At 42.4% G+C, this 9,701-nt stretch overlaps 1 protein-coding gene across 1 annotated transcript in view; it reads left to right on the top strand.

The window, feature by feature from the left end:
• LOC143289618 (dopamine beta-hydroxylase-like) overlaps positions 1-9,701 on the top strand; it is a 53,733-nt gene that overhangs the window by 31,952 nt on the left and 12,080 nt on the right. The window contains exon 13 of the mRNA XM_076598660.1: positions 1-15. This exon is cut by the window's left edge and continues 69 nt beyond it. Coding sequence (XP_076454775.1) covers positions 1-15 — 15 coding nt within the window. The remainder of the gene's footprint in view (positions 16-9,701) is intronic.

Genomic DNA, 9,701 nt, shown 5'->3' with positions numbered 1-9,701 from the left:
GGTTCCTGCTGCAAGGTGAATTAAATTTTAAAAAACCTGCAGAGTTTTGCTGGCTGTATCTGTGTGTGTGTATGCCCACGCGCGTGTGAGCATGTGTGATGTCTCCTGCTCTCGCTCTCTCTCTCTTTCTTTCTCTCTCTCTCAAATGCACCACACACACACACACACACACACACACACACACACACACACACACACACACACACACACACACACACACACACACACACGAACACACACAGAGAAACACACACACACACAACAACAACAAACCCACGGCTAACACAAATACTTATACACGCAAACTAGCACACAAAACACACACACACACACACACACACACACACACACACACACATTCCCACGTCCGGCTCCCACACACACAGCTACCAAATTACAGAGCAGTAATGCCATTGGCCGACAGGAAATTTTGGTTCCTGGTGCAAGGCGGATTAAAAATTATCGACCAGTCTAAAACTTGTCTTTTATGTCTTTAGTCATTGAAAAAGCTGTTTTGAGTCAGTTATTTTAATACTTAAACTCACATTCCCTGCTGTCACCCAACCAATCAGCATACAGACCCTCGCACAGTACAGAAACTGCACTTCCCACGGTCGCTAACGATATTGTTTTGGCACTAGATCAAGGTCATGTTTCTGCTGTTACTTTGTTAGATTTGAGCGCAGCGTTTGACACCATAGGCCATACACTTTTGTTGCACATCCTTCATCACTACTATTGAGTTTCAGGATTAGCTCTTTCTTGGGTCAAAAGCTATCTTTCAAGTCGCATACAGACAGTCATTATCAATAATCACTCATCGCAACCAGTACCTGCTTTGTTCGGAGTTCCACAGGGTTCTGTCTTAGGTCCTTTACTCTTCATCATATACACCAAACTTCTTCATACACTCATCCAATGTCACTTTGTTTCCGATCAATCTTTCGCAGAAGACACACAGCTTAACAGATACAGACTTTACAGTCATGCATCACAGATGTCAGATCATGGATGACAGATCACAAACTCAAACTAAATGATAATAAGACAGAGGCACTTCTCATTCACCCAAAGCGCTCATTTTCTGACTTGCCTAAGCCTTCACCTATCCTGGTATGGACCTCAGACATACCTTTCTCAGCATCTGCACGCAATTTAGGTTACATGCTTTCTGATGACATGACACTTTACACACACATCAACCACATTTGTAGGTCAGCATATGCAGCACCGCGACAAATCAGCTCCATTCGGCAATATCTAACCAAAAACAAAAAACAAACAAACTATATAAAAAAAAACCCACTAAGACATCGGTCTGTTCTTTTGTTCTATCTAGATTAGATTAAGGAAATGCTCTTCTTGCTGGCTGCCCCAAACACTGTGTTGAAAAACTTCAAAAGGTTAAAATCTCTGCAGCACGACTCACTCTCAAAGCTGAGAAACGTCAACACGTCACTCCCCTACTCGCTTCCCTTCACTGGCTCCCCATTCAAACACGAATACAATACAAACTAAGTCCTTTGTCACAATTTCTTCACTGATTCTTGTCCCGTCTATCTTTCAGATCTACTTTCTGTCTATTCACCATCCAGACAACTCCGTTCTTCAAATGACAAGCACACACAGTCTATTCCAAAGATTCGCACTAAAATTGATGGTGAACGTTCATTTTCTTTCGTTGCACCTAAACAATGGAATTCACTGCCCTCACACCTCCGTTATACCTGAACACCCACATTCAAGAGAGCACTCAAAACATATCTTTTCAAACTGTATTTTTCTCACTGAAGTTTTTTCATTCTCATATGCTTGCTGTGGTTTTTGTTGCTGGATGTGCTCTTTGTGTTGATCTGTATGCATCTGTGATGGTTTTGGTGTGTTTTTCGTGATACCTGGTTCCCTGGTGTTTATTTTTAACAATGGTGAATGTGATGTGCTTTGTTTTGCTGTGATTTGCACCTGTGTGATTTGAGACTTATGGCGCATGTGTCGATTTACATGTATTTTTGTTGTTTTTTCCTTATGTCACTTAGTCGTACATATGTACTTTTTTAGCCAATGTCATGTGAAACTGTGTTGACTTTGCACATATTTTACGACACTTAGTCTTAAATTAGTATAGTCTATTGTAAAGCACGGTGAGCCCCATCTGAGATGGGGGTACTGCGCTATATAAGCCTGCATTTTTATTATTATCATTATCATTATTACAACAGACATCACCACTACCAACCACCACGCTAGCTCACTACACAGAGAGCAACAACAACAGAATCACACATCCGTTTCATCCATCCAAATACGCAGTCATCCACGAAATTTAGCGGATTTTCCACAAGCCTTGGAGCGAAAAGAGATCTGATAGCGGACCCTCTTTAGTTCTAATTTCTATTCGATCCTCAAGGTTGATAGGTACATGATGTGTCTCTGTGTGCGTTTGACCTGAGGGGGGGCGTATTCCTGTGTGTACCGACCTTTCCCTTGATGGTTTTGATAAAGGGTTTACCTTTACCTTCTCTCTCCTTCTGTCTTCTTCTTCTTCACTTGTTTCACCTCTGCCCTTTTGAAGTGTCAACACTCCTTTCTTCAATATATATTTGTAAGGATAGGTGTGTGTGTGTGTGTGTGTGTGTGTGTGTGTGTGTGTGTGTGTGTGTGTGTGTGTGTGTGTGTGTGTGTGTGTGTGTGTGTGTGTGTGTGTGTGTGTGTGTGTGTGTGTGTGTGTGAGGGCTTGTCTATCTGTGTGTGTGTGTGTGTGTGTGTGTGTGTGTGTGTGTGTGTGTGTGTGTGTGTGTGTGTGTGTGTGTGTGAACAAGAAGAGTGAGAATGTCACGATGATTTTGAAATAGTATACAGGCGCACATATATGAATATACACACGTATGCATGCAAGCACGTTTACACACACACGCGCGCGCGCGCACAGAGAGTAAAGCGAAGGCGAGAGAGAGAGAGAGAGAGAGAGAGAGAGAGAGAGAGAGAGAGAGAGAGAGAGAGAGAGGTACACATACACTTACGCACACACACAAACACACACACACGCGCGTGCCCGCGCGCGCCCATGCACGCACTAACGCTAACACAAAAACACATATACACACTCTGACATAAATTGACAAAAAGAAGTCTAACATCATTGATTTTGTGAAATGGTATAAAAAGGTACTATTGCTACTACTATTAATACTACTACTTCACACACACACACACACACACACACACACACACACACACACACACACACACACACACGCACACACACGCACTCTCTCTCTCTCTTTCTCTCTCTCTTACACACACACACACACACACTCTCTCTCTCTCTCTCTCTTTCTCTCTCTTCATACATTTGCCATTAAGCGTTTCTTAAATGTTCCTTTACACTCTAAAATTACCTATGACAAGGTTATGTAGACAAGCTTATGAAATGTTATTGCAGCAGCACAAAAATGGGAAGTGTATCTGGGTATCTAATATAAAGAAACTACTTACTGTAAACGGGTTTGGTATTGTTTGGTTAAGTCAGGAAGTAGGGGATTATAACGCATTTATTTCAGAATTCAAGGATCGCCTGATATGTATATTCCAACAAAATTGGCACGGTCATATAGAAGAGAATGAAAAGTATACTTGGTTTCTTTCTTTTAATAGTAATTTACTGCCTGAAAAATATCTGTATATCATAACACATAAAATGGCACAGAGATATGCTGGCCAGATTTCGTACAAGGACACTTGGATTGAATACAAACAGAAAATGTTTCATATCAGGCACTGCAGAAACCAATACGTGCCCAGCATGCAAAACAAATTCTACCGAAGACGAATATTACTTTATGTTTGCATGTGAAGCGTACGAACCCATTAGACAGAAATGTAACCTGTTTAAGGCGCCTGTTACCAGAAGGCAAAACGTAGTTGATGTGTTAATAGCTGATAATGACGAAGTAATTAGATCCTTGGCAAAATACATTGCTGAAGCGAGTAAAGCAAGAAAACTTTTGTTTTCAGTTTGAAAACATTCTGCTTATGGTTCACACAGATTATCTATTTCTTCTTAATGTGCTTGGTGGTTTACTTATTGAACAGTAACGATTACACTACCTTTGATAAGGTGTTGGCCTATTTTGTATGTACATAGATGGAGATTCGCAAGCAGGCTGAGAGACTGTTGTCTGCATGTGTGGAGTAGTCTCTGAGACTTTTCTTTGTTCATGTTTAATCTCTGTTTTTCTTGGACAATACCCATGAAATTGTGAACCCCATTTTAATTATGGCATGTGTGCTAATGACATTGAACAGTTTCAGTTCAGTTCAGTTCAGTTTCTCTCTCTCTCTCTCTCTCTCTCTCTCTCTCTCTCTCTCTCACACACACACACACACACACACACACACACACACACATACGCACACACATCCTCCATCAAACATCAAAGCATGGCTCAATGGATGGGCAGGTGAACCACAGATGACCCTATAACCTCTTACCCTACCTCTCTGGCACACCAATAATGTTAAAAAACAAAAATATAAAAAAACAAACCATTCCAATCCCCGCACTCCTCACCCTCTCCCTCTATTCCCCGCCCCCTCTGCCCCCCCCCCCCGCCCCCCCCCCCCCCCCAGGCCCCACCCCCCTCTCTCTCTCCCCTGACCCTGCAATGTGTTCGTTGTCATTACTATTCTGACGATAATGATAATGCTAATCACGAAACATGTTTAAAACACGCTCCCCAAGTACAGATTAAAGTTATTTACGCGCGCAGGTGTGTGTGTGTGTGTGTGTGTGTGTGTGTGTGTGTGTGTGTGTGTGTGTGTGTGTGTGTGTGTGTGTGCGTGCGTGTGTGTGTGTGTGTGTGTGTGTGTGTGTGTGTGTTGTTTGCTGCATCCGATTGTTTTTCTCCCCCTCTCCCTCTCTCTCTCCCTCCCCCCTCTCTCTCTCTCCCTCTCTTTTATTCTCTTTCTCTCCCTCTCTCCCCCTTCTCTCTCTCTCCCTCCGTCTCTCCCTCTCTCTCTCCCTCTCTCCCCCTCTCTCTCCCTCTCCCCCTCTCTCTCCCTCTCTCTCTCCCCCTCTCTCTCCCCCTCTCTCTCCCTCCCCCTCTCTCTCTCCCTCTCTCTTTCTCTCTTTCCCTAACTCCCCCTCTCTCTCTCTCCCTCTCCCTCTCTCTCTCTCCCTTTCTATCTCTCTCTCCCTCCCCCTCTCTCTCTCCCTCTCTCTCCACCACTCTTTCTCTCTCTCTCTCTCTCTTTCCCTCTTTCTCTTTCCCTCTCCCTCTCTCCCTCTCTTTCTCTCTGTCTCTCTTTGTACCCTTTCTATCCTCTCTTTCTTTCCCTCTCTCTCCCTCTCTCCCTCTCCCCCCTCTCTCTCTCCTCTCTCTCTTTCACTATCCCCTCTCCCTTTCCCTATCTCCCTCCCCCTCTCTCTCTCTCCCTTTCTCTCTCTCTTTCTCCTCTCTCTCTTTCCCTAGCTCCCTCCCACTCTCTCTCTTTCTCCCCTTTCTCTCTCTCTCCCTCTCTTCCTGAGCTCTGAACTGTTCTCATGGAATGAGCGGACGCCATTCTATGACGCTCCGCAAAATTAATTTATTTAGTGTCATTATTCAATTTATTTCACCTTATCGAGTGATTCATGTGCTTTTCTGTTTCGATTGAAATATTTTGCGCACAGTAGTATAAAAATTGTTAGGTTTGAATTCATAATCAAGTGATTTCCGCGACATGATGTGAAGTACACCTGTACCGGAAACAAACAAAACACGGACAGCCGCTGCTGTGTGTATCACGGGTCACGTTCTGTGGATATCCTTCCTTGACCTGTGAACAGTGCTGTGTGTGTGTGTGTGGTATATCTTCATTTCATCGCAATGGATTCTATTTCAGTGTGAAATTATGAACAGCTCTGGCACAGTGAGTATTATGTATTGTCTTTGTCCCTGTGTCGTGTAACCATGTCTGCTTCAACTTCTCCTTGCAAAGACAAGAGTCTCAAAAAATTACAACCTACACTCGACATAATCCAAAAACGGTTTTCCTACAGCAAGGATGAACTTACAGTGTGGAGAAGCTGTCTTTTTTTTAATCGATATTCTGGAATACACGGGTTCGTTATTTCAGTTCAGCTCAGTGACTATGATCACAATGACTCAGTATTGTCGTTTCCCTCGTTGCTTGTATCCGTGCCGTCTCCTTCCACTCTTACCAAGTCAGTGATTCGTATTTTGTATCAGTCATGTAAATCTGTGACTATTACCCTGTATTTTTCATCACAGTCCGAAGGAACTTCACTGTGTCAAGGTTTAGACTACCCACTCTGGGACTCAGATGAATGTGAAATTATTTTTTAAAAAGTGGTGTCTAATTTCATGCGAGATAAAAATATTGAAAAAAATATATAAACTCATGATCCAAACTCCTGTGACATTCATCAGTGCGTTCCCTGGTACACCTACTATGCACCCACCCACCATTGACTTGTCTCCATGGACACCGACATCTCCTTGTGGTGATTCTTTCACCCCACCACCATCACATCAACTGACAGACCCTGAACCAGCTGAGCCGACCCAAGATGATATCGTCGTCCTCCCGCCCACTCCACCTGTGGCGCACAGCAACCCTCACAAGGGAAGAGAAACCAGAAGCCACAAAAGACCGTAACGCCAGTGGGAAGAAGGACTAGATTACAAAAAAGCGAACATTGTTCCAAACAGTACATACACAGGCTGTCGGTTCACTTCCAGAACTGAAACAGAAGGTTTTCGATTTAGACCAGCAGCTTGGTTCTTTATCTAGTGCACAATCAACATTACAAAATAACATTTTCATAGATGTCGAAGACATCAAGGTTATCACTAAAAACGAATTACGTATCAATATTTCTGAAAAATTCAACATGCTCATTTCCAAACTGGATGACATACAATCTCAGCTCACAAAACTGGAAGCATCAAACAAACAGCTAACAAAAGACAACCAGTCCATCAAAACACAGCTAGGGTCAATAAACTCTGAAATTAAAAAATCTAAATCAGAAGAGACGAAAAGTGTGACATCATCCACACAAACACCCTCTGAGATTCAGAACAAACCTACAAGTGTAGATGTAAGCAGAGAAACAGACACAATTCCCTACCATCAAACCGCCCCAAGTCATGATACTGTAGCTAAGCCCTCTGTTTTACCGAGAGAGCTGTGCACGGGCGGAATTCCAGACAGTGACACCATCCCCTAAACACTGTCCTCCTCGTGAAAACAAACCGGACAGTACATCAGCCCTCTCTTCTGATTACAATGATGAACATGGAAACTTTTCTTTACTCAGTTTCCACATCTAACCCTTTCTCTGTGCTCTCGAGTGCATAGAATAGCATTCCAGCTGACGCGGTCCCTCCCGTAGATAGAGTTACCATGGTAAATAGTAAACCAACAACTAAAGCTTTGTCAGCATCTCCCCAAGAAACACTGAACAGCATGTCGATTCCAGACAAAGCATCTATACCTCTAATTGGTGACTCTGTCATCCGTTTCATCAACGCCAGACGGTTATCGCCCCATCAGTCCTATTTTATTCAAAATATGTGTTCCAGGAATGTGTGTTGAAGACCTCTGCAATTGGCTTAATGCATTACCTGTTACTCCAAATCTGAAAGACGTGCTCATTCATGTTGGCGTAAATTCCTGTTCATCAGGTCCTGTGTCAACCGACACATGGACTAAACTAATCCTGTTATGTCGAAATAAATTCCCAGAAGCACGCTTGAGCCTGAGTTCGATCCTTCCTGCCAGAGGCAAACATCACTTGAACAACATCATCCTTCCCTCGAACCGTAACCTTCAAATCACATGTGACCAACAAAATGTCCTTTACATCAATAATTTTCCAACATTCGCACCAAACACCAACCTTTACAGCAGCGTAAAACACCCTAATGCCAGAGGAACTGTTCTTCTGGCTGCAACTTATACAAATCTGTGGCGGACGGGTCTCCGTCAAGAAGGCCGTTTTCCTGAAAACAATCACAGGACTGACAAAGAGTGGAACGACAGAAATGTTCCACTGCGTAACGATCATTCCTCTGCTTATCATTCACAGGCAGAATTGAGGCGAACACATCAAGCTGACGTAACTGGCGATGCACATGATCAGGTTTTTGAGCAACCATTTCCACCCATACAATCCAGTTATCATTTCCCTCCCCTTACTCCCAGCTTAAATAGTAGGAGAACACCAATCTTACATTCCAGTCAGTACCCTCCCCACACCCCTACCCAGCCTCACCGTACAATTCTGTCCCTGTCGCACGTCAACCACACTACACAGATCAAAATGGCGTCTCATATAATAACTTTCCTAGGCAAAATACAGACAGACTAACAAACACACGGTCTCCAAACAGAATCCATCCATATGCAGAACAATTGTTTCACATGGCATCCCGCTCGTTGTCACAACAGCGCACATCATATCATGCTTCTTGACTTCTTGTTACGTCACCCCCTCGTCCCCCTCCTGCAGACTCCTTCCCCCATGTGTCCCCACACCCTTCTAAATAGATATGTCTCCATGTTTAATCTTTCGCCAGTTACAGAGTTAATCTTGGATGATGCTGTTTTCCTTTCAGTATTTGTCGTTTTCTTTAATTTTGTTGGTGGTGGTGGTGGTTTTTTTGTTGTTGTTGCAAGTATCGAAATATCGGGGAGGGTGGGGAAGGGTTGGGGTTAGCTTGCACATGTGTATGAAGTATGAGTTGTTTGTTTTCTTTGTAATTATAAACCCCTGCGGTTGCTCACACATGGTCCGGATCAACTGATAAGTTGCCTTGCCCATTAATATTAGTACCACTGATACGACTGAGGAGTCCAGATTTTTTTTCTATATATATAATAACTTTCATTTTTCATTATATTTTATTCTTCCGTTATCATAAGGTGAAATTGTTATCTACCCCATAATTGTTCATTTAATTGATTTTGCTTGCTTGATTGATTTTTCTTTATAGTGTTTAATCTTCAGAATTTACTCTTTTTTCTCTCAATTTGCTTGCTATCTACTTGACATTATTATTATTGTTATTGTTCCTATACAATCTAGATTGTCCTGTGTCTTGCTTATTGAATTTTTCATTACTTATATTGTCAGTGTTAAGAAAATCATGAATGCTAACACACCCCAGACGTGCGATGCATGGTCATTGGCAGAAGGTTTGAGAGTAGGTTGTTTTTTTAATGTCAATTATTATATAATTGACAAGTTATCTGATGTTTCTGATATATTGAATAGTTTTGGAAAAACAACAACAAACTTTCACATTTTTGGATTTGGTGAGACAAGATTATCAGAACATATGTCAGACTCTGACCTAACCATGCCTGGATATAATGTCGTTCGTAAGGATCCTTTCAATCCAAAGGAAACGGGCTTACTTAGTTATGTTCATGAACATATCCGATTCAAAAGAATCGAATCATTCGAAAACCACCATGTTGAATCAGTATGGATCCAGGTACACTTTAAAAAATCGGAACCGTTTCTTATAGACTTTATCTATAGGAATCCTGCAGAGCACGTTGACTGGTTGGATAAGTTCACGCTAATGATGGAAGATGCTTCTCTGCTCTCAAATGAAATTATTTTATTGGGTGACTTTAATATAGATTTACTGAAATGCAATTTGAACTGGAAACGAACATACGAATCC

The sequence above is a fragment of the Babylonia areolata genome, chromosome 14 (assembly GCF_041734735.1).
Source record: "Babylonia areolata isolate BAREFJ2019XMU chromosome 14, ASM4173473v1, whole genome shotgun sequence".
NCBI lineage: Eukaryota > Metazoa > Mollusca > Gastropoda > Neogastropoda > Buccinidae > Babylonia > Babylonia areolata.
This window is presented reverse-complemented; position numbering and strand designations above follow the sequence as displayed.